Raw genomic sequence first — 26,734 nt, forward strand, 5'->3', positions numbered from 1 at the left:
TTGCGTTTCCAGTTGCTAACTACTTTTTCCAGCAAGTAGCGGTGTAGCACGACCAAAAGATGCATTCAGTTTAGTGTTTGGACGAGCCTGCGGTGCACTGAAGCAGGACAGCGTCTTCTGATTATATCCGCTATATCCCAAACTAAAATCCATCATTGTTCTGTCTCACACGCTGCAGCTTCACCGAGGAGAGGTCGTCTGATGATTACGTAGAGTACAGGAGTGGGCTGATGCTTCACACAAATCAAGTAAAGTAAAGGTTACACTTAATTTATAAAAGCAAATGATCAAAACACTGTCAGCGTCGAAGACTTCAAGCACATACAGGTGTACAATAGCCTGTTTAAGCTGATGATCCGGCTTTATTGCACTCTATTACAGTGGTGACCCGCCGTAGTTTAGCAATCTGTCCCGCCACAGAACCTGAAAGATCACTAGCGTGATGAACCTGAAAGATCACTAGCGGGATGAACCTGAAAGATCACTAGCATGATGAACCTGAAAGATCACTAGCGGGATGAACCTGAAAGATCACTAGCGTGATGAACTGTTTTGCTTCATTGTATTGGCAAAGCATCGGTCAATTGAACAGAAAACAAAATCGCAATATAGCTTTTATAGTTTCTTATACACTTTAATTGTAAAAAATAAATAAATTAAAGTAGTTTTAATGTAGCTAGCTACTTTTTGATACTAACTTGTAGTGTAGCTAACTACTTTCCCAGAAGGGTATCTTGACTGTAGTTTAACTAGTTAACTTTATGAGTAGCTTGTGAAACCACAGTTTCAGAGTAGCTTCCCAAACACTGCCGACCGGCTTAACTCTAGAAATGTGTTCTTGTGAACAATAAAAATAACATTGCTAGCTGATAGAGATAGGAACCCAGCAACTACCTGAGCAAGTATCATCAATTAAGTCATTTGATAATCATTGCATAACCCTTATACTCTTATTTGATAAATGAAAAGCCATTAGCAGCAATAATGAATGACAGCGTGCTCTGACGCTCCATAAACGTATTAGCACAGCTAATGAAAGCATTACCCTTGATATAACTGAGGTCTTTTTTTCAGGTAACATGTGATCCCATTGAATGTGAATACTTATTTACTTTAACTCTCCTCCGTAGCTTAGACACAACTCAAAGTGCTCCAACTATGCTTAGTAAATCACTCCGCAAGACTATAAAAAACGTGAGTCGGACACGTGATCTGAATCGCACACACATTTAGCATAGCTAATGAAAATATTGCTCTTGAAAATAAATGAATGTGTCATTGAAGTTATAGCACTAAATATGGAGAACGCCGTTTAAGAGCAGAAGTTCATATCACATTAACCGTTTTCATATCCATGCTAACAGCGTTTGGCATACAATAGACCGTCGCTGCTGCACAATTACACTCACAGCCCACAAATATACACCAATCATTCATTCCAATGAAGATATTTACAAGCTTATAGTAAATGAACATACATAAACAGACAATATCCAATATCTCCCAATATCTCACTTGTACAGTACAAAATCATTTTTTGGGATAAGAATGACTGTAATTCAAGAAAGGTTTTCCCCAATGTTCCAAAGGCTGTAGTCAGGCTTTATAATCACAGAGGTCACAAGGTCATCTACATATGTGCAAGACTTTTAAAGGCCAAAACTATTGATGCGAAATAGCATGTCAGTGAGCAGTAGATTATGTGTCGATAGCTGATCTCTCCTCATCTCCATCACTCTTCCTCTTTCTCTATCTCTCAGTGTCCTCATCTTGCTCTGTCTCTTCCCCTCCTAAAGCTGAGCTTTGACTGATCCTCTTTTCATTTCCATCCGTCAGTGTAGAAAGTACACACAGGGTCTTAGACAAGTTCATTTACTAAAGGCTACCAGGAAAGGTAACTAAGTTTATTCAATTAATTCACAATATGTACAAAATCGTTATTAATCTTATGCCAAAGATGATAAAAACGGCTTTGTTAAGGTTTCTTGTTCTCTCACATTGACAGTTACTAAAATTATTGGATGTCATGTAAATTATATAGGCCTATTTTCAATTCTAAATGCTAAAATTATTCAAAAGTTTATTAATTTGCCTGATTATTTTTGTTGGTCGTTTATCATTCTTAAAACAGTCACTTGTGAACCCTTTATTCTATACACCTGGGAAGACGCTGAGGTCCAGGCCTGGGTGAGCTCATAGCTGGCCATGGCTGTAGTGTGTTCCTGGTGAACAGATGTGAATAATGCACGATCTCTCCTGTAGCCGCTCAACAAACCTTTTGGTGAATTACAGTAATTCTTCTGAAAATAATTGTTTACTGTAAATGCATGAAGGGATATTAGGCACAATTTCACCTGTAGTAAGTCGGTCTTACCAATACGAACCTTCTACAAGCTTTGGAATTTATAATATAGTTACCCAAACTAATGTGAATAGTTAAACATTTCAGGCTTTCTTTAAACGTATGTTTCACGTTTGTGTGATAACTTAAGAATTCGCTGAGTTTCAGTTCATTTTTGAGTCTCGCAGAGACTGAGACAGCTTGAAGCACACACTGTTTATTTTCTTATTTTACAAAAGCAGAAGGTTTTGTTGTTATTGTGAGTGTGCACAAATAAAAGTAGATATAGTGTATAGTCTATAATGATGTCTTGCACGTATCTGTATGGACAAAAATGACAGAGAATTGAGAGTTTCTGATGTCATGAGGGAAAAGCAGAATGTGCCGGCGCACTCGTCGTCCAGAGGGTTACAGAAAACATAACCCATTTAGTTTCATATTTATGTTTAAATATTAGCCTATAATATTATTTTTCATTTAAATGTTTCTAAGGTAGCTGTGGTCGGTTTAACAGAATGTGATCATATGTGTTATTCGTTCAGAAAGTGTTTACAAACTTTTCCTGTTACGGTAGTCACAAGAACTAGAGATCTTCAGAAGTTGAGTCAAGAGTTATAATCACATAGTAGGTGTCATTTTCATATTGACTAATGATTTCAGGTCTTGAATTTCATTGTATGGTTTGTGTAAAATGTAACAAGCATTCTAGAACCCATTCAGCACTGACGGAGGAGTGACGCTCGGCCTCCACCAGATTAACGATTCTCACCAGTGTGCCAAAGCTAAACGCTCTCCTCCTTCATTCCTGCTCTCTCGCACTTGTTAGAACTGATTCGCACTAATGAAAGCCTTCAGATGAGCAGATTCTGGGGCGACACCATATGAGTGAGTCGAGCATCAGGCCTTTGAGGGTGTTAACCCCGCTGTAACAGTCCATCACTGATATGAACAAGAGTGTCCAGCTAACAGAATGAACATGTTTGGCCTCCTGCACAGAGAAATGTGGTGCGTTTCACTTCAGCCAATCGAACAGCAGCAGCTCAGCGGGGGTCACATTCTTCCCATAATCTGCCCAAACTGGCTGGACACTGCTGTTCTTTTCCAGGTCAGGAATTCCTCAGACTTACAGTATGAGGAGAGCCTGAAACACCACTATACGATGAAACAACTATCACTGGGTGTGTTTGCATGCAGCATTGTATTCCACTTACAATCGGTTTAAAAGTCCAATCCGAATGAAAAAGCTCCATGTAAAAAACATCAATCGGAGTAAAAATGCCCAAACCGGTCTGGATAAACCTTTTCCAATCTGATTGAGAGATCTTTTTAGTTTTTTGCTTATGGATAAAAAGAAGTTTGACACCATCCACACTGATGAGAACGACCTTTAGATGAATATGGAAATATGTGCTGCTCTTTCCTCTCAATAACACAATAACACATGTTCAGAAATCATCTGATCATAGAGATGTGGATACATGTTTACACCAGCTCTGAGATTCGGCACGTTTATTTATACAGTATAGCTTTAATGTCACAAATATCATAACTGTTATCTGTAGGCCTATTGTAATGCAGACATTACAGTCAGAAAGACGTATGGTACAGAGAACTGTATGTCGGAGCGGGATTAGAGTGAACGTGGATTAGCCGTGAGTGTGAGCGGTTCATGAGTGGAGCGACTGAAACAGAGAAAACACAGAAAAAAGACTGCTGTCTTCCCTTTTTCTAGATAAAAATCAGACCCCAAAAGAAAGAAATTACATGAGAAAACTAGTTTGGTCAAATCCAGTAGACATGCAGTACAGATCATTGATTAACCCTCTGGAGTCTGAGCGGTTTTCTGGGCCCTGGGGGTGTTCTGACATGCCCTGACATTTGTGCTTTTTTCAGTTGCTTATAAACATATTAATGGCAAAGGTGTAAATTCACTCTATATAGCACAAACAGGACTACAATAATATGTGAGCCACATGTATGTACATGTTTTCATTTTTGAGAGAATAATGTTTATGCGTGGTTATCGAAAAAACTAAAAATGAAAGTTTTTGAAATAAGGCCACAAAACACATACTAAATATGTGGCAATAAGACTTTTGACTAATGGATGTCGTTGCCTATAGTTTTTTCTTCAAAATTATGTGAAAATAGTCTTGCTTTATCGTTCACATAAAACCATACATTGATTTAAATTGATGTAAAACAGGTTTTGCTTGGAAAGCCAATATGCGAGGGGGAGGAGTAGTTTACACCTTAGAATACAATGTCCCACCCACTCTGCATAATGACTCTGCATAATTAGCCATTCATTCAGGTGTGACACTGACTGAGCCACAATGCAAGGACAAAAGATATATTTAGAAGAAGACTTATATTGACCATTTAAGATTTTGCTTACATCTATCTTGTAAATATGTTTTGCTATTTTATTAAAAAGGTTACAATTACAACAATAATTACAATTTCAACAATATTTCAAGTGTACTCTTTCTTTGTAAAAAAAATGATTATAGGCCTACATTTTATCTATGTATTCATTAGTTTGAATATAGCCAACATTGGAACAGCTAACATCTTAGTTGATGACTTTATTTTTGACAAAAATAGTATTTTATATATAGAAATTGCTAAACAAAAGCTTATTTGACGAGGCAGTATATTCTACAGTAAAAACTGTATATTTCTTAAACTTTATAAACTTTCATATTTCGCCTGACTGTAACGTTGTTTTCATGAAATATTAGGGCATATTGTTAATTTGCAGTTTAATACGTTGCTTATACAAATAGCCTACATTTTATTTCAACATATTTCAGTCGATTTTTACTCATCTCAGTATAGCAATACAGTTTGCTAAAACATCATCATTCATTCACACACGCGATTTAAATTTAAACTGTCTTTGCCAGCTGTGGTAAACAGCGCGCATCTCTGCCGTTCATTCATTCATAAACAGAAACCCGATTCACGTGAGAAGGAAAAAAAACTTACTAGTATTCCTCAGCTCGCTCCTCGATATACCCGCACTTCTGAGGTACATTTTCCATTATTATTATTCCTCACAGCGCTGCGAGACGGTGTAAACAAGTAATGATCTGAATAAACTTGTGTTTCTCGAGCTGATGGGGGCGTTCACAGGATTGCGCGGATTGCCTCAGCCATTTGCGTTTGAATAGCGCGCGCTCTCCGTGGGCGGAGTCACATTACATCTGAATCAGCTGTAATTAGGTCGACTGGAATCGCTCTCTTTTAATACAGATTTCACAAGATGAGAATATTTGTTTTTTATATAAATTACTTCATTTAAAAGAAGAGAATTCAAGCTTCATGCCTGTGTGTCTGTATGCCTGTTTGACTGAGTATTCGCTGAGCTACAGTTCATTTTCGGACGCGTTTCAGAATGGACTTTACTGGCAGAGAGAAGGCAGAACTCGCTTCGTGTTTATTTTTCTTTATTTGGCAAAAAGCACAACACTTTGTTTTTATTGTGAGTATACACAAAAATAATACACATTTAACAGAATCGATTGATGTATGAAACTCCTATGGAAAATCAAAGTCAACAGAGTATTTATGAGTTTCTTTTACACTGATAAAAAAAAAGCGAGCTGGTATCGCCGGCGATACCGTCGACCTCAGGGGGTTAAGAATTCCATCGCTTCCCGACTATCCTGAAATATGACATTAGCATAAAGCGATTCAACGTCCATTTTATTTTTCAGTATTATTTTGTGGCATGTTTGAACAGCAATCGGTGTATAATCCAGATTGTAACCCTTTTTAAAAAAAATATATATATATTGTGTTATGGAAATGGTTCTCAGAATGTATTTTTATTTTATGGAGCATTACAGAGTCGCCATACTTTCTGGATTTACACCTCAGATAATGAGTGCATCATGTGACCTTTATCGGTTAATTAACAAAGAGCAGTCGTTGGAGTGTTTTAAGTGTCTGATGAAGAGTCTTGTGCTCGAAACAACACCTGAGAGTGAGAGTCTGTCAATACATTTCTATATTTCTGGAGCCGTTTTAAGTGATTTTGTCCGATAACCCACTGTGAGTGTCTTCAGTTTTGTTTTTCCTCTGTAGTTATAGCCCTGAGTCTGCAGTTATAGCCCTGAGTCTGTAGTTATAGCCCTGAGTCTGTAGTTATAGCCCTGAGTCTGTAGTTATAGTTCTGAGTCTGTAGTTATAGCCCTGAGTCTGTAGTTATAGTCCTGAGTCTGTAGTTATAGCCCTGAGTCTGTAGTTATAGCCCTGAGTCTGTGAGTCTGTAGTTATAGCCCTGAGTCTGTAGTTATAGCCCTGAGTCTGTAGTTATAGCCCTGAGTCTGTAGTTATAGCCCTGAGTCTGTAGTTATAGTCCTGAGTCTGTAGTTATCGCCCTGAGTCTGTAGTTATAGCCCTGAGTCTGTAGTTATAGCCCTGAGTCTGTAGTTATAGTCCTGAGTCTGTAGTTATCGCCCTGAGTCTGTAGTTATCGGCCTGAGTCTGTAGTTATAGTCCTGAGTCTGTAGTTATAGCCCTGAGTCTGTAGTTATCGCCCTGAGTCTGTAGTTATAGCCCCGAGTCTGTAGTTATCGCCCTGAGTCTGTAGTTATAGCCCTGAGTCTGCAGTTATAGTCCTGAGTCTGTAGTTATAGCCCTGAGTCTGTAGTTATAGCCCTGAGTCTGTAGTTATAGTCCTGAGTCTGCAGTTATAGCCCTGAGTCTGTAGTTATAGCCCTGAGTCTGTAGCTATAGCCCTGAGTCTGTAGTTATAGCCCTGAGTCTGTAGCTATAGCCCTGAGTCTGTAGTTATAGTCCTGAGTCTGACGTTATAGCCCTGAGTCTGTAGTTATAGCCCTGAGTCTGTAGTTATAGCCCTGAGTCTGTAGCTATAGTCCTGAGTCTGTAGTTATAGTCCTGAGTCTGTAGTTATAGACCTGAGTCTGTAGTTATAGCCCTGAGTCTGTAGTTATAGTCCTGAGTCTGCAGTTATAGCCCTGAGTCTGTAGTTATAGCCCTGAGTCTGTAGTTATAGCCCTGAGTCTGTAGTTATAGTCCTGAGTCTGCAGTTATAGTCCTGAGTCTGTAGTTATAGCCCTGAGTCTGTAGTTATAGCCCTGAGTCTGTAGTTATAGCCCTGAGTCTGTGAGTCTGTAGTTATAGCCCTGAGTCTGTAGTTATAGCCCTGAGTCTGTAGTTATAGTCCTGAGTCTGTAGTTATAGTCCTGAGTCTGTAGTTATAGCCCTGAGTCTGTAGTTATAGTCCTGAGTCTGCAGTTATAGCCCTGAGTCTGCAGTTATAGCCCTGAGTCTGTAGTTATAGCCCTGAGTCTGTAGTTATCGCCCTGAGTCTGTAGTTATAGCCCTGAGTCTGCAGTTATAGTCCTGAGTCTGTAGTTATAGCCCTGAGTCTGTAGTTATAGCCCTGAGTCTGTAGTTATCGCCCTGAGTCTGTAGTTATAGCCCTGAGTCTGTAGTTATCGCCCTGAGTCTGCAGTTATAGCCCTGAGTCTGCAGTTATAGTCCTGAGTCTGTAGTTATAGCCCTGAGTCTGTAGTTATAGCCCTGAGTCTGTAGTTATAGCCCTGAGTCTGTAGTTATCGCCCTGAGTCTGTAGTTATAGCCCTGAGTCTGCAGTTATAGTCCTGAGTCTGTAGTTATAGCCCTGAGTCTGTAGTTATCGCCCTGAGTCTGTAGTTATAGCCCTGAGTCTGTAGTTATCGCCCTGAGTCTGCAGTTATAGCCCTGAGTCTGCAGTTATAGTCCTGAGTCTGTAGTTATAGCCCTGAGTCTGTAGTTATAGCCCTGAGTCTGTAGTTATCGCCCTGAGTCTGTAGTTATAGCCCTGAGTCTGCAGTTATAGTCCTGAGTCTGTAGTTATAGCCCTGAGTCTGTAGTTATAGCCCTGAGTCTGTAGTTATCGCCCTGAGTCTGTAGTTATAGCCCTGAGTCTGTAGTTATCGCCCTGAGTCTGCAGTTATAGCCCTGAGTCTGCAGTTATAGCCCTGAGTCTGTAGTTATAGCCCTGAGTCTGTAGTTATAGCCCTGAGTCTGTAGTTATAGCCCTGAGTCTGTGAGTCTGTAGTTATAGCCCTGAGTCTGTAGTTATAGCCCTGAGTCTGTAGTTATAGTCCTGAGTCTGTAGTTATAGTCCTGAGTCTGTAGTTATAGCCCTGAGTCTGTAGTTATAGTCCTGAGTCTGCAGTTATAGCCCTGAGTCTGCAGTTATAGCCCTGAGTCTGTAGTTATAGCCCTGAGTCTGTAGTTATCGCCCTGAGTCTGTAGTTATAGCCCTGAGTCTGTAGTTATCGCCCTGAGTCTGCAGTTATAGCCCTGAGTCTGCAGTTATAGTCCTGAGTCTGTAGTTATAGCCCTGAGTCTGTAGTTATAGCCCTGAGTCTGTAGTTATCGCCCTGAGTCTGTAGTTATAGCCCTGAGTCTGCAGTTATAGTCCTGAGTCTGTAGTTATCGCCCTGAGTCTGTAGTTATCGCCCTGAGTCTGTAGTTATAGTCCTGAGTCTGTAGTTATCGCCCTGAGTCTGTAGTTATCGCCCTGAGTCTGTAGTTATAGCCCTGAGTCTGCAGTTATAGCCCTGAGTCTGTAGTTATCGCCCTGAGTCTGTAGTTGTAGTCCTGAGTCTGTAGTTATAGCCCTGAGTCTGCAGTTATAGCCCTGAGTCTGTAGTTATCGCCCTGAGTCTGTAGTTATAGCCCTGAGTCTGCAGTTATAGCCCTGAGTCTGCAGTTATAGCCCTGAGTCTGTAGTTATAGCCCTGAGTTATAGCCCTGAGTCTGTAGTTATAGCCCTGAGTCTGTAGCTATAGCCCTGAGTCTGTAGCTATAGCCCTGAGTCTGTAGTTATAGTCCTGAGTCTGTAGTTATAGCCCTGAGTCTGTAGTTATAGCCCTGAGTCTGTAGTTATAGCCCTGAGTCTGTAGTTATCGCAATGAGTCTGAAGTTATCGCCCTGAGTCTGTAGTTATAGCCCTGAGTCTGTAGTTATAGTCCTGAGTCTGTAGTTATAGCCCTGAGTCTGTAGTTATAGCCCTGAGTCTGTAGCTATAGCCCTGAGTCTGTAGCTATAGCCCTGAGTCTGTAGCTATAGTCCTGAGTCTGTAGTTATAGTCCTGAGTCTGTAGTTATAGCCCTGAGTCTGTAGCTATAGCCCTGAGTCTGTAGTTATAGCCCTGAGTCTGTAGCTATAGCCCTGAGTCTGTAGTTATAGTCCTGAGTCTGAAGTTATAGCCCTGAGTCTGTAGTTATAGTCCTGAGTCTGTAGTTATAGTCCTGAGTCTGTAGCTATAGTCCTGAGTCTGTAGTTATAGTCCTGAGTCTGTAGTTATAGACCTGAGTCTGTAGTTATAGCCCTGAGTCTGTAGTTATAGTCCTGAGTCTGCAGTTATAGCCCTGAGTCTGTAGTTATAGCCCTGAGTCTGTAGTTATAGCCCTGAGTCTGTAGTTATAGTCCTGAGTCTGCAGTTATAGCCCTGAGTCTGTAGTTATAGCCCTGAGTCTGTAGTTATAGCCCTGAGTCTGTAGTTATAGCCCTGAGTCTGTGAGTCTGTAGTTATAGCCCTGAGTCTGTAGTTATAGCCCTGAGTCTGTAGTTATAGCCCTGAGTCTGTAGTTATAGCCCTGAGTCTGTAGTTATAGCCCTGAGTCTGTAGCTATAGCCCTGAGTCTGTAGTTATAGCCCTGAGTCTGCAGTTATAGCCCTGAGTCTGTAGTTATAGCCCTGAGTTATAGCCCTGAGTCTGTAGTTATAGCCCTGAGTCTGTAGTTATAGCCCTGAGTCTGTAGTTATCGGCCTGAGTCTGTAGTTATAGCCCTGAGTCTGTAGTTATAGTCCTGAGTCTGTAGTTATCGCCCTGAGTCTGTAGTTATCGCCCTGAGTCTGTAGTTATAGCCCTGAGTCTGTAGTTATCGCCCTGAGTCTGTAGTTATAGCCCTGAGTCTGCAGTTATAGCCCTGAGTCTGTAGTTATCGGCCTGAGTCTGTAGTTATAGCCCTGAGTCTGTAGTTATAGTCCTGAGTCTGTAGTTATAGCCCTGAGTCTGTAGTTATCGCCCTGAGTCTGTAGTTATAGCCCTGAGTCTGTAGTTATCGCCCTGAGTCTGTAGTTATAGCCCTGAGTCTGCAGTTATAGTCCTGAGTCTGTAGTTATAGCCCTGAGTCTGTAGTTATAGCCCTGAGTCTGTAGCTATAGCCCTGAGTCTGTAGTTACAGTGCAATGCATAAGTGAATACACCCATGCTAAAGTTGACTAAAAAGAGGAATAAAAAATCATATTTTGGAAATTGAACTTAATGCCTTAATTAAAAAAATTAGGAAAAATCCAACCTTTAAGGACACCAATTTTCTTTGTGAATGAATAATGTATCGTAAATAAATAAATGTTCTTCCTTAAAATACATGGTGCATAAGTGAGTACACCCCTATGTTAAATTCCCATAGAGGCAGGCAGATTTTTATTTGTAAGTATTTTTTTTAAAAAATTTTTAGGATACTATGCATCCTGATAAAGTTCCCTTGGCCTTTGGAATTAAAATAGCCCCACATCATCACATAGCCTTCACCATACCTAGAGATTGGCATGGTTTTATTTCAGTTAGCCTAATAGCTAGTTTGATTTGCATTGAGAGATGATCTTATGGAAAGTACCCCATGCCAATCTCTAGGTATGGTGAAGGCTATGTGATGATGTGGGGCTATTTTAATTCCAAAGGCCAAGGGAACTTTATCAGGATGCATAGTATCCTAAAATTTTTTTTTAAAAAATACTTAAAAATAAAAATCTGCCTGCCTCTATGGGAATTTAACATAGGGGTGTACTCACTTATGCACCATGTATTTTAAGGAAGAACATTTATTTATTTACGATACATTATTCATTCACAAAGAAAATTGGTGTCCTTAAAGGTTGGATTTTTCCTAATTTTTTTAATTAAGGCATTAAGTTCAATTTCCAAAATATGATTTTTTATTCCTCTTTTTAGTCAACTTTAGCATGGGTGTATTCACTTATGCATTGCACTGTATAGTCCTGAGTCTGTAGTTATAGTCCTGAGTCTGTAGTTATAGCCCTGAGTCTGTAGTTATAGTCCTGAGTCTGTAGTTATAGCCCTGAGTCTGTAGTTATAGCCCTGAGTCTGTAGTTATAGCCCTGAGTCTGTAGCTATAGCCCTGAGTCTGTAGTTATAGCCCTGAGTCTGCAGTTATAGCCCTGAGTCTGTAGTTATAGCCCTGAGTTATAGCCCTGAGTCTGTAGTTATAGCCCTGAGTCTGTAGTTATAGCCATGAGTCTGTAGCTATAGCCCTGAGTCTGTAGTTATAGTCCTGAGTCTGTAGTTATAGCCCTGAGTCTGTAGTTATAGCCCTGAGTCTGTAGTTATAGCCCTGAGTCTGTAGTTATAGCCCTGAGTCTGTAGTTATCGCCCTGAGTCTGTAGTTATAGCCCTGAGTCTGTAGTTATAGTCCTGAGTCTGTAGTTATAGCCCTGAGTCTGTAGTTATAGTCCTGAGTCTGTAGTTATAGCCCTGAGTCTGTAGTTATAGCCCTGAGTCTGTAGTTATAGCCCTGAGTCTGTAGCTATAGCCCTGAGTCTGTAGCTATAGTCCTGAGTCTGTAGTTATAGTCCTGAGTCTGTAGTTATAGCCCTGAGTCTGTAGCTATAGCCCTGAGTCTGTAGTTATAGCCCTGAGTCTGTAGCTATAGCCCTGAGTCTGTAGTTATAGTCCTGAGTCTGAAGTTATAGCCCTGAGTCTGTAGTTATAGTCCTGAGTCTGTAGTTATAGTCCTGAGTCTGTAGCTATAGTCCTGAGTCTGTAGTTATAGTCCTGAGTCTGTAGTTATAGACCTGAGTCTGTAGTTATAGCCCTGAGTCTGTAGTTATAGTCCTGAGTCTGCAGTTATAGCCCTGAGTCTGTAGTTATAGCCTTGAGTCTGTAGTTATAGCCCTGAGTCTGTAGTTATAGTCCTGAGTCTGCAGTTATAGCCCTGAGTCTGTAGTTATAGCCCTGAGTCTGTAGTTATAGCCCTGAGTCTGTAGTTATAGCCCTGAGTCTGTGAGTCTGTAGTTATAGCCCTGAGTCTGTAGTTATAGCCCTGAGTCTGTAGTTATAGTCCTGAGTCTGTAGTTATAGCCCTGAGTCTGTAGTTATAGTCCTGAGTCTGCAGTTATAGCCCTGAGTCTGCAGTTATAGCCCTGAGTCTGTAGTTATAGCCCTGAGTCTGTAGTTATCGCCCTGAGTCTGTAGTTATAGCCCTGAGTCTGCAGTTATAGCCCTGAGTCTGTAGTTATAGCCCTGAGTCTGTAGTTATAGCCCTGAGTCTGTAGTTATCGCCCTGAGTCTGCAGTTATAGCCCTGAGTCTGCAGTTATAGTCCTGAGTCTGTAGTTATAGCCCTGAGTCTGTAGTTATAGCCCTGAGTCTGTAGTTATAGCCCTGAGTCTGCAGTTATAGCCCTGAGTCTGTAGTTATAGCCCTGAGTCTGCAGTTATAGCCCTGTGTCTGTAGTTATCGCCCTGAGTCTGTAGTTATAGCCCTGAGTCTGCAGTTATAGTCCTGAGACTGTAGTTATAGCCCTGAGTCTGTAGTTATAGCCCTGAGTCTGTAGTTATAGCCCTGAGTCTGTAGTTATAGCCCTGAGTCTGTAGTTATAGCCCTGAGTCTGTAGTTATAGTCCTGAGTCTGTAGTTATAGTCCTGAGTCTGTAGTTATAGCCCTGAGTCTGTAGTTATAGTCCTGAGTCTGCAGTTATAGCCCTGAGTCTGCAGTTATAGCCCTGAGTCTGTAGTTATAGCCCTGAGTCTGTAGTTATCGCCCTGAGTCTGTAGTTATAGTCCTGAGTCTGCAGTTATAGTCCTGAGTCTGTAGTTATAGCCCTGAGTCTGTAGTTATAGCCCTGAGTCTGTAGTTATCGCCCTGAGTCTGTAGTTATAGCCCTGAGTCTGTAGTTATCGCCCTGAGTCTGCAGTTATAGCCCTGAGTCTGCAGTTATAGTCCTGAGTCTGTAGTTATAGCCCTGAGTCTGTAGTTATAGCCCTGAGTCTGTAGTTATCGCCCTGAGTCTGTAGTTATAGCCGTGAGTCTGCAGTTATAGTCCTGAGTCTGTAGTTATAGCCCTGAGTCTGTAGTTATCGCCCTGAGTCTGTAGTTATAGCCGTGAGTCTGCAGTTATAGTCCTGAGTCTGTAGTTATAGCCCTGAGTCTGCAGTTATATCCCTGAGTCTGTAGTTATCGCCCTGAGTCTGTAGTTGTAGTCCTGAGTCTGTAGTTATAGCCCTGAGTCTGCAGTTATAGCCCTGAGTCTGTAGTTATCGCCCTGAGTCTGTAGTTATAGCCCTGAGACTGCAGTTATAGCCCTGTGTCTGTAGTTATAGCCCTGAGTCTGCAGTTATAGCCCTGAGTCTGTAGTTATAGCCCTGAGTCTGTGAGTCTGTAGTTATAGCCCTGAGTCTGTAGTTATAGCCCTGAGTCTGTAGTTATAGCCCTGAGTCTGCAGTTATAGCCCTGAGTCTGCAGTTATAGTCCTGAGTCTGTAGTTATAGCCCTGAGTCTGTAGCTATAGCCCTGAGTCTGTAGCTATAGCCCTGAGTCTGTGAGTCTGTAGTTATAGCCCTGAGTCTGTAGTTATAGCCCTGAGTCTGTAGTTATAGCCCTGAGTCTGTAGTTATAGCCCTGAGTCTGTAGCTATAGCCCTGAGTCTGTAGTTATAGCCCTGAGTCTGTAGTTATAGCCCTGAGTCTGTAGTTATAGCCCTGAGTCTGTAGTTATAGTCCTGAGTCTGTAGTTATAGTCCTGAGTCTGTAGTTATAGCCCTGAGTCTGTAGTTATAGTCCTGAGTCTGTAGTTATAGCCCTGAGTCTGTAGTTATAGCCCTGAGTCTGCAGTTATAGCCCTGAGTCTGCAGTTATAGTCCTGAGTCTGTAGTTATAGCCCTGAGTCTGTAGCTATAGCCCTGAGTCTGTAGCTATAGCCCTGAGTCTGTGAGTCTGTAGTTATAGCCCTGAGTCTGTAGTTATAGCCCTGAGTCTGTAGTTATAGCCCTGAGTCTGTAGTTATAGCCCTGAGTCTGTAGCTATAGCCCTGAGTCTGTAGTTATAGCCCTGAGTCTGTAGTTATAGCCCTGAGTCTGTAGCTATAGCCCTGAGTCTGTAGTTATAGCCCTGAGTCTGTAGCTATAGCCCTGAGTCTGTAGTTATCGGTCTCAGTGTGCCGTTTACTGAGCCGCTGCGTTTCTGTAGACAGAATCATTCGATCACTCACAAAAGAATGTAAAGCCTTAGCCAAAACTGAGGATTAGGAAATGGGCCTGTATTAATTCACTCCCTTAAAATTGCTGAGGTTTGCAGGGTGGATCTAATCGCAGGTCGTTTATTAACACGATAAGATTAAAATAATTCAGAACAAGAGGAAGACAATAGTGCAAGGATAGAAGCAAACACACAACCATTAAGATCAAGCACAGTTAAGAAGATTTAGCTAATGTTATCACTACCGTAATGCAGAGATTTTCATCATTTGTAAAGTCCAGCTGTTAGCAAACATCATGTTAGTATTGCACAGAAGAGAGTAAAGCATGTGTATTTTAGCAGGGTCAAATACTGTCAGTGAGCTAAAACAACAGCGATCACATGACACATCACATCTCAACAGGTACGACTCTGACCTATCACAACAGTCTCTGAGCAAACCCTCCGGATCAGTGGAAGTGGGAGACAGGCAGTGAAACCCGACCCAAAACAAAGGGCGATCTGATGGACATCAACAGACGGCCTGCCAGAGACAGCCTGTTCCTCTCTGATGATGAATATGAGGCTGGTCCTCGGTGCATCGGGCCTGTGTAATGAGGGCTCAATGAACACTGCTCAGTGAACTGGCAGCTCACAAACAGACCCTGCTTTGTGGAGACCCAGATCCTCACCTCTCTGCCCAGGAAAGAGCCAGCACAGAGAAAGAACAGATCAGTCGTCGACACATCACCTGTCCACAGCCGGACACACACTTCTGCTGCACATTTAGATGATAGAATTGAATAGAAATTAAGAGACGTCCTCACTTTAAGACGCCTGAGATTTATGGTCAACAACCATTTTACTGCCCTAATGTGACGTACTACAGTGATATTCAATGGGAATGTAGGGCAAGACTTGATTGTCTATAAGGAATCATCTGATTGTGAAAGGTATATACAGTATATTTGCAAACAGCAATTTACAAACTCGCAACATACTGTAATTCATATGATTTACAAATCCACAACCATCCACAAGTGTGTTTGCACATTTCTGAATTTTTATACGTTTACCAATTGATAGTTGAATCTGCGTTCAGAAAAAAGGTTTTAAGGCAACTTTTGCTGTAGTGTATCAGTGAGAAATATCAGTTCATGTTTCCAGACGTTGCCCTTAACTGTCATAATGATATTTGTGTATGCAGAAGGAGTCTGACCACAGCCGGTCTGATCTGATCTCACCATCATCGAGTCCGTCTGTGATTTACATGAACAAACAGAAAAATGTTCCGACACAGGACATGGCAACTTCACAAACATATGTTAAATCATTGACTCTGAAGGAAGTCTAATCAAAAGAAACTGACTGAGAATCAAAGCACTAGTCAGCCGGGCCAGGAATAGTCATGATCAACACGGTCAACATCCAACTATCCCACGCAATACCATTACACAAGGTCTGCATTTAACTTCTACAGCATACGCTTATTCAGCCTTGTGAAGTGTGTCTTACTGAAAGTGCTCCATTATCAGCTCTGTGTCAGATTAATAAGCACCTCTCTGTGATAAACTAATCAACGGTTAGATAATCCGTTATTTATGAGGCCGTCACATTCTCCAGTGACAGGACACATGAACACATCAACCTGGAATGAGACTCCGACAAACTACAGCAGGAATTCATCAGAAACAACTTCATCAACGTCTCTCGAGCAACAACTAAAGAAGCGAACGCAGACAGTGCTGAGCAATATCCTCCGACAGATCACCAGCGTCAGCCGCAGTGACTGCAGGATTGTGCTGTCCTCATCACGGCATCAGTCGCTCAGAGCTTCTGAACAGTCGAAGCAGAGACAGAAGATGCCCGTCCAGCACATTTATTTAGAAAGACAAGCTTTTCCACGGTTTCAAGCCTAATTTGACTGGGGAAATGCCGGCCCTGAAGAGCCATATGTAGTGCTTTGCACCTAGTGTTAAAGCGATGGGTTTGGGCAAACAGACAAGATTCTTTCCATTCTTCCTGAAGATCGTTCTTCCATGCCGAGTAGTAGGATAAAGAATTAATTTTGATCCTTCTAAAAAGTATATATTTTAAAAAAGGGTACATTGTTTTAAAGTGTGATTTTCTATGGTTGACAATGGTGGATCCGGATAAGTTTTCACTTCAGGCCTTCCCTGCACACATAGGGCTGCACCCAGTGATGCCGGTAACGCGGTACTCTAATCTGACCACTTTTTTAATAACGAGTAATCTAACGCGTCACTATTTCCAAACCAGTAATCAGATTAAAGTTACTTATCCAAGTCACTGTGCGTTACTATTTTTGTAATTTTCCTTAGTAAAAATATATATTTTTGCTTTCTTCTTGCGTCTCGGGGAGTGAAGTCACATATGCGGCAAGTCACGTTTTCAGCATGAGGACACATCACGTGTAATACACACCACACAGCGACACAAACGTACACAGCAATGGAGGGAGGAGAGAGATGCGTGCTTTCTAGCTGGAAATACTATTTTGACTATTTTCACTATTTTGAGTTTGCGTCAGCTAAAGATGGCAGTATTAAGGTTCGTTGTACACTGTGCTGGTGGCGACAAAGTGCTATCTAGCTTCAAAACACTACTTCTAATTTGAAGAAACATTTGGAGTCGCAGCACTGCACAGTCCAACAAGGCGGGCGTACACTGTGCGATGTCTGTGCGATTTCAGCAAGGTACATACTCACACTAAACGAGTAGATTGCATGCGACGTAAAGCCAAAGTTCAGGATTTATGTGCTCACACTATACGGTCTGAACGTCGGGCTGTGACTGCACTGCTCACACTGTACGTGTGAATTATGTGCGATAAACCGCCATGCCGGGGTGCACCAATAGATGATATCTTGTATCCAGAGATATTGTCAAAACAAGCATCAGCTATAAATATTAAGATGATTTAGCATTTCCAATTTATGTATTAAATTATTAATAGTAGTACTGTATTATTAGTATTATTAGGGAAGGCCTACTTTTATTAATAAATTGATAGGCTATTATAATTAATTTGCCACGCAATAATTTCATAGCGCATCACCGCATAACCAACACACTGTGAGGATAATACAAGATTACATAGAAGCTTACTCATCCTCATTAAAAATTGTCTAAAAACATTTAGGTCGATTACAATGAATTATAGGCCTATAATTAAAATTATTTACAGTCTATAATATTTCCGAACACTGCAATACTTAGTCAAAACAGCTTTATTTCAAAAACAGTTTGTTTAACATGGACATTGTTTAACAAATTAATAAAAGAGGCAGGGTGTAGCTACATCACAGGTGGCTTGGAAGACGTGGGTAATATGGTTTATCCATTTTGCAACACGAACTGGAGGTTAGCAACAGTAATTTGTAGCTAGTTTGATATCTACAGAAATTAAGATCTCCCTGTTTTCATTTTCTGTCTTGCTGCGGATGAAATGATTAAACTTCTGTTTTCGCGCAGGCGCAGTGAGTGGAAAAAGTTTAGGGTGATCGGTTCGTAGCTCTGCGTCAACTGCGCGATATAGTCACGAGGAGAGACCAAAATTTCTGACATGCCAGAAATTCTTCCGACCATCCGATTGCCGGTCGGGAGAGGTTTATCGCCTCTCGTTTCCCGCTGTACACTGCACGAACACTGCGCGACGCACGACAAAGCTGAAAATTGGCCCGACCCTAAAAAGAGTCGCACGAGTCAGAATTCGGCTCAAAAGCGGACAAAAAAAATTGCATAGTGTATGCCCGCCTTTATTTTTTAGAAAAAACATGTATTTTTTCAGGAAATAGTTTTTAAGTTCAACTTAAAATGTCAGGAGATACATTGTTGACGTTACTGTTAAAAATGCACTTCCATAAAGTGAGTGTTGGTAAAACCGGTTGTCATAATTATGTTGAGGCGGCGGGGGTGTTGTCGGCATCTGCTCAATGTAACTAATAAAGTAACTTGTAATCTAACTTAGTTACTTTTAAAATCAAGTAATCTGTAAAGTAACTAAGTTACTTTTTAAAGGAGTAATCAGTAATCAGATTACTTTTTCAAAGTAACTGTGGCAACATCAACACATCAGGCATCGTGATAACGACTTCTGCTTCTGTCGATTCATTAAAATGAATCATTGCAATATTTGCCCCGGTGATGATTTGTCCTGAAAACATTGACGTTGTCTTACGTTGGTAACAAGCCTCCACTAGCTTTCCTATTTGCGGTTGCCAGATGTTAAGTGAATAAATCCCCCAAAGTGAGCGTTTCTCTTAAAAGGATCCATTTTCTGCCCAGCGTTTTAGCTAATCTTCTCAATCTGGCAACCCTGCGCCCGCTCTCTCTGTGCTGGTGATCTGAAGACACAGACAGACGTGTGTGTTGGAGATTAGCGATGTTGATTGTGAACATCTGCTGGAATGAAAGTGTCATACAGTCAGTCTGTGTTCCTTCACGACGCTGTTTGCTGCTACTAAATCTGTGTCGAACCCTGTAATAAATACAAACATGATTCCTGACCATATTGTTTGCGATCATGGTTGGTGAATTAATGCGGTCTGTGGAGACCTCTGTGCTTCAATACAGAGCAGACATTTAACATCATTTGGAATTATTGGAATTAATATTAGGACTTTGAGGTCTGTCTGTCTACGAAATTGCATTTGCATCTGAATCTAATGGTTATTTGTTATTACTTCTGGCTGTAAATCATTATAAAGCAACCTGACCCATTTAAGAAACCATCACCCAGTTTAAACCTTTCAAGCATCTCAAGGAGGTTCCCTCTATTCCCAGTGTGACCTCATGCTATATATAGTCACAGCGGCAGGAAGAATGGTAGAAAACTGCAACCATCTAGCCCATAGACTGTTAAAAAGATCCACATCCTCTCACTGTAGAAAAATGAAGTCAAAATATCCCAGACACGGTCGTTGGATCGATTACGTCATTATTGATGCTGAGGTGGAGACGCGGCATCAAGTCCCGCCCACACTCCCGCTCCCGCAAACTCATTCGCTACCACAGCTGTCTATCATGAAGTTACATCCCGTCTCTACAGCATCACATGACTAACTAAAACAAACATACTGGAAAAACAAGCACTTGAACATACGTCAGCGTGATGAGAACAAATACACACAGGAATCTTAGTCGGATGTGCATAGATCCCGATATTTAACAATCAAATTACATTACCAATGACAAACAAATAAACATTACGTTAAACATTAGCTCTGAATGATTAGCGCATGACAAATATAACAACAGCAGCATCATAAAAACAGAGAAACAAAGTTATAAAAAGTAGGAAAAACACTAACACAGCAATTTGTATGTTCGCAAACTATTAAGAAGATATAAGCAATCTTCTGCTGGTTGAACATACAAATGTTTATATAACTTTGATGAATTTGGTCTGCTTTGTTTCACTGAATCATGCCGAGGATATAATACACATTTTATCTGTCATTTTGAATCCTTCTTTTTAAACTTCTTTTCAACAACTTTAACTCTCTGATTATTTGCCGACCATATTGTCAAAAGGTTAGTACATTCTTATATTACTTTGGTTCTACACTCACAAGCAAGTGGTTCATTTTAAACCCTCTCACTAACTATAGAAATTATATCTGTAGAAATCTATAGATGAACCCAATGATTCACTGATTAACTGTTCACGGGTTCATTTGCCCCTATAATCTTTAAACTAATGCGGTTGCTGTCGCAGTGGAGGAGCTTGGAGAAGCCGCTTCAGCTCTTAATCAGATACACTGGACTCAGATACTGTACTGGACTCAGATACACTGGACTCAGATACTGTACTGGACTCAGATACTCTATACTGGACTCAGATACACTGGACTCAGATACACTGGACTCAGATACACTGGACTCAGATACTGTATTGGACTCAGATACTCTATACTGGACTCAGACATACTGGACTCAGATACACTGGACTCAGATACACTGGACTCAGATACACTGCACTCGGATACACTGGACTCAGATACACTGGACTCGGATACACTGGACTCGGATACACTGGACTCAGATACACTGGACTCAGATACACTGGACACAGATATACTGGACTCAGATACACTGGACTCAGATGCACTGGACTCAGATACACTGGACTCAGATGCACTGGACTCGGATACACTGGACTCAGATACACTGGACACAGATATACTGGACTCAGATACACTGGACTCAGATGTACTGGATTCAGATATACTGGACTCAGATACACTGGTCTCAGATATACTGGACTCAGATATACTGGACTCAGATACACTGGACTCAGATACACTGGACTCGGATACACTGGACTCAGATGCACTGGACTCGGATACACTGGATTCGGATACACTGGACTCAGATACACTGGACTCGGATACACTGGACTCAGATGCACTGGACTCAGATACACTGGACTCAGATACACTGGACTCGGATACTCTATACTGGACTCAGATACACTGGACTCAGATACACTGGACTCGGATACACTGGACTCAGATACACTGGACTCGGATACACTGGACTCAGATGCACTGGACTCAGATACACTGGACTCGGATACACTGGACTCAGATGCACTGGACTCAGATACACTGGACTCGGATACACTGGACTCGGATACTCTATACTGGACTCAAATACACTGGACTCAGATATACTGGACTCAGATACACTGGACTCGGATACACTGGACTCGGATACTCTATACTGGACTCAGATACACTGGACTCAGATACACTGGACTCAGATACACTGGACTCAGATACACTGGACTCAGATACACTGGACTCAGATACACTGGACTCAGATATACTTGACTCGGATACACTGGACTCGGATACACTGGACTCAGATACACTATACTGGACTCAGACACACTGGACTCAGATACACTGGACTCAGATGTACTGGATTCAGATATACTGGACTCAGATACACTGGTCTCAGATACACTGGTCTCAGATACACTGGACTCAGATACACTGGACTCAGATACACTGGACTCAGATACACTGGACTCAGATACACTGGACTCGGATACACTGGACTCAGATATACTGGATCCAGATACACTCGGATACATTGGACTCAGATACACTGTACTCAGATACACTGGACTCGGATACACTGGACTCAGATATACTGGATCCAGATACACTGGACTCGGATACACTGGACTCAGATATACTGGATCCAGATACACTGGACTCGGATACACTGGACTCAAAACTATATACTGGACTCAGATACACTGGACTCAGATACACTGGACTCAGATACACTGGGCTCAGATACACTGGACTCAGATACACTGGACTCAGATACACTGGACTCAGATACACTGGACTCAGATACACTGGACTCAGATACACTGGACACAGATACACTGGACTCGGATACTGTACTGGACTCAGATACACTGGACTCAGATACACTGGACTCAGATACACTGGGCTCGGATACACTGGACTCAGATACACTGGACTCAGATACACTGGACTCAGATACACTGGGCTCAGATACACTGGACTCGGATACACTGGACTCAGATACACTGGACTCAGATACACTGGACTCAGATACACTGGGCTCAGATACACTGGACTCAGATACACTGGACTCAGATACACTGGACTCAGATACACTGGGCTCAGATACACTGGACACAGATACACTGGACTCAGATACACTGGACTCAGATACACTGGACTCGGATACACTGGACTCAGATATACTGGATCCAGATACACTGGACTCGGATACACTGGACTCAGATATACTGGATCCAGATACACTGGACTCGGATACACTGGACTCAAAACTATATACTGGACTCAGATACACTGGACTCAGATACACTGGACTCAGATACACTGGACTCAGATACACTGGGCTCAGATACACTGGGCTCAGATACACTGGACTCAGATACACTGGACTCAGATACACTGGACTCAGATACACTGGGCTCAGATACACTGGACACAGATACACTGGACTCAGATACACTGGACTCGGATACACTGGACTCAGATATACTGGATCCGGATACACTGGACTCGGATACACTGGACTCAGATACACTGGACTCAGATACTATATACTGGACTCAGATACACTGGACTCAGATACACTGGACTCAGATACACTGGACTCAGATACACTGGACTCAGATATACTGGACTCAGATACACTGGACTCAGATATACTGTGTTTGTGTGTGTGTGTAGGTATCATGTTTACCGGTGAAGACGGGCTGTCCCGGCAGCAGCACAGCTTCAGGAATCACTGTGGTGTAGAAATCCTCAGAGAAACCCGGCTGGCACACGCCCCAAACTCCGACCTCTCCGACCTCTCCGTCCAGAGACTGCAGAACACAACACACAAACACTCATCAGCACACAAACACTCATCAGCACATAAACACTCATCAGCACACAAACACTCATCAGCACATAAACACTCATCAGCACACAAACACTCATCAGAACACAAACACTCATCAGAACACAAACACTCATCAGAACACAAACACTCATCAGAACACAAACACTCCTCAGGAGTATATTCCAGTGGCCTGTTGCACAAAGCTGGTTTCAGTTGCTACCCAGGTAAGTTTGAGATTAGTTTGAGCAAACTGTTACCTACTCTCTGAACAGAACCTGCTCCGAAGCAGCTCATGATCCAGGGTTAGTTTACTTCAGTGGTGTTCAGTGTAGAAATACATTATAGCATAGAAAACGTCCTGTTCCAAAAAAAAAAAAAAACCTCTGAATGCAGATCAACGATGTGTGAGATGTGCTATAATTTAGAATAAAAGAAACATTACTTTGTTTTAGTAGCGCTTTATATATCGATATAACTATATATGTAATATTGTGCGCAATCTGTCACGCCCACTGGAGCCTCACAAATAGGGCACATATGCGCTAACACCACTAAAGTAAACTAACCCCGAACACCTTTGAAGTAAACTAACCCTGAACACCTCTAAAGTAAACTAACCCCGAAAACCTCTGAAGTAAACTAACCCCGAACACCTTTGAAGTAAACTAACCCCGAACACCACTGAAGTAAACTAACCCCGAACACCACTGAAGTAAACTAACCCCGAACACCACTGAAGTAAACTAACCCTGAACGCCTCTGAAGTAAACTAACCCCGAACACCACTGAAGTAAACTAATCCTGAACACCTCTAAAGTAAACTAACCCTGAACGCCTCTGAAGTAAACTAACCCCGAACACCTTTGAAGTAAACTAACCCCGAACACCACTGAAGTAAACTAACCCTGAACGCCTCTGAAGTAAACTAACCCCGAACACCACTGAAGTAAACTAACCCCGAACACCACTGAAGTAAACTAACCCCGAACACCACTGAAGTAAACTAACCCTGAACACCACTGAAGTAAACTAACCCTGAACACCTCTGAAGTAAACTAACCCTGAACGCCTCTGAAGTAAACTAACCCTGAACGCCACTGAAGTAAACTAACCCTGAACGCCTCTGAAGTAAACTAACCCTGAACACCACTGAAGTAAACTAACCCTGAACGCCTCTGAAGGAAACTAACCCTGAACGCCACTGAAGTAAATTAACCCTGAACACCACTGAAGTAAACTAACCCCGAACGCCTCTGAAGTAAACTAACCCTGAACGCCACTGAAGGAAACTAACCCCGAACACCACTGAAGTAAACTAACCCTGAACACCTCTGAAGTAAACTAACCCTGAACGCCACTGAAGGAAACTAACCCTGAACGCCACTGAAGTAAATTAACCCTGAACACCACTGAAGTAAACTAACCCCGAACGCCTCTGAAGTAAACTAACCCTGAACGCCACTGAAGGAAACTAACCCCGAACACCACTGAAGTAAACTAACCCTGAACACCACTGAAGTAAACTAACCCTGAACACCTCTGAAGTAAACTAACCCCGAACACCACTGAAGTAAACTAACCCTGAACACCACTGAAGTAAACTAACCCCGAACACCACTGAAGTAAACTAACCCCGAACGCCTCTGAAGTAAACTAACCCTGAACGCCACTGAAGGAAACTAACCCTGAACACCTCTGAAGTAAACTAACCCCGAACACCACTGAAGTAAACTAACCCCGAACACCACTGAAGTAAACTAACCCCGAACGCCTCTGAAGTAACCTAACCCTGAACGCCACTGAAGGAAACTAACCCTGAACACCTCTGAAGTAAACTAACCCCGAACACCACTGAAGTAAACTAACCCTGAACACCACTGAAGTAAACTAACCCCGAACACCACTGAAGTAAACTAACCCCGAACGCCTCTGAAGTAAACTAACCCTGAACGCCACTGAAGTAAACTAACCCTGAACACCTCTGAAGTAAACTAACCCTGAACACCTCTGAAGTAAACTAACCCCGAACACCACTGAAGTAAACTAACCCTGAACACCACTGAAGTAAACTAACCCCGAACACCACTGAAGTAAACTAACCCCGAACGCCTCTGAAGTAAACTAACCCTGAACGCCACTGAAGTAAACTAACCCCGAACACCACTGAAGTAAACTAACCCCGAAAACCACTGAAGTAAACTAACCCCGAACACCACTGAAGTAAACTAACCCCGAACAACACTGAAGTAAACTAACCCCGAACAACACTGAAGTAAACTAACCCCGAACACCACTGAAGTAAACTAACCCTGAACTACACTGAAGTAAACTAACGCTGAACACCTCTGAAGCAAATTAACCCTGAATACCACTGAAGTAAACTAACCCTGAACACCTCTGAAGTAAACTAACCCTGAACACCTCTGAAGTAAACTAACCCCGAACACCTCTGAAGTAAACTAACCCTGAACACCTCTGAAGTAAACTAACCCTGAACACCTCTGAAGTAAACTAACCCTGAACACCACTGAAGTAAACTAACGCTGAACACCTCTGAAGTAAACTAACGCTGAACGCCTCTGAAGTAAACTAACCCCGAACACCTCTGAAGTAAACTAACCCTGAACACCTCTGAAGTAAACTAACCCTGAACACCTCTGAAGTAAACCAACCCTGAACACCTCTGAAGTAAACTAACCCTGAACACCACTGAAGTAAACTAACCCTGAACACCTCTGAAGTAAACTAATCCTGAACACCACTGAAGTAAACTAATCCTGAACACCTCTGAAGTAAACTAACCCTGAACACCACTGAAGTAAACTAATCCTGAACACCACTGAAGTAAACTAACCCCGAACACCTCTGAAGTAAACTAACCCCGAACACCACTGAAGTAAACTAACCCTGAACACCACTGAAGTAAACTAACCCTGAACACCTCTGAAGTAAACTAACCCTGAACACCTCTGAAGTAAACTAATCCTGAACACCTCTGAAGTAAACTAACCCTGAACACCTCTGAAGTAACCTAACCCTGAACAACACTGAAGTAAACTAACCCCGAACACCACTGAAGTAAACTAACCCCGAACACCACTGAAGTAAACTAACCCCGAACACCTCTGAAGTAAACTAATCCTGAACACCTCTGAAGTAAACTAATCCTGAACACCTCTGAAGTAAACTAACCCTGAACACCTCTGAAGTAAACTAATCCTGAACACCTCTGAAGTAAACTAATCCTGAACACCTCTGAAGTAAACTAACCCTGAACATCTCTGAAGTAAACTAACCCTGAACACCACTGAAGTAAACCAACCCTGAACACCACTGAAGTAAACTAACCCTGAACACCACTGAAGTAAACTAACCCCGAACACCACTGAAGGAAACTAACCCTGAACGCCTCTGAAGTAAACTAACCCTGAACACCACTGAAGTAAACTAACCCCGAACACCTCTGAAGTAAACTAATCCTGAACACCTCTGAAGTAAACTAATCCTGAACACCTCTGAAGTAAACTAACCCTGAAAACCTCTGAAGTAAACTAACCCTGAACACCTCTGAAGTAAACTAACCCTGAAAACCACTGAAGTAAACTAACCCTGAACACCTCTGAAGTAAACTAACCCTGAACACCACTGAAGGAAACTAACCCTGAACATCTCTGAAGTAAACTAACCCTGAACACCACTGAAGTAAACCAACCCTGAACACCTCTGAAGTAAACTAACCCTG

The 26,734-nt window shown here is 41.9% G+C and overlaps 1 protein-coding gene across 2 annotated transcripts in view; it reads right to left on the bottom strand.

The window, feature by feature from the left end:
- The window catches only part of LOC307161746 (cadherin-2), a 124,451-nt gene that overhangs the window by 96,036 nt on the left and 1,681 nt on the right, over positions 1–26,734 (bottom strand). For both annotated transcript variants that reach the window (XM_079876679.1, XM_079876680.1), the window contains exon 2: positions 22,849–22,972. In XM_079876679.1, coding sequence (XP_079732805.1) covers positions 22,849–22,972 — 124 coding nt within the window. The remainder of the gene's footprint in view (positions 1–22,848; positions 22,973–26,734) is intronic.

The sequence above is a fragment of the Squalius cephalus genome (assembly GCF_949319135.1).
Source record: "Squalius cephalus genome assembly, chromosome: 7".
NCBI lineage: Eukaryota > Metazoa > Chordata > Actinopteri > Cypriniformes > Leuciscidae > Squalius > Squalius cephalus.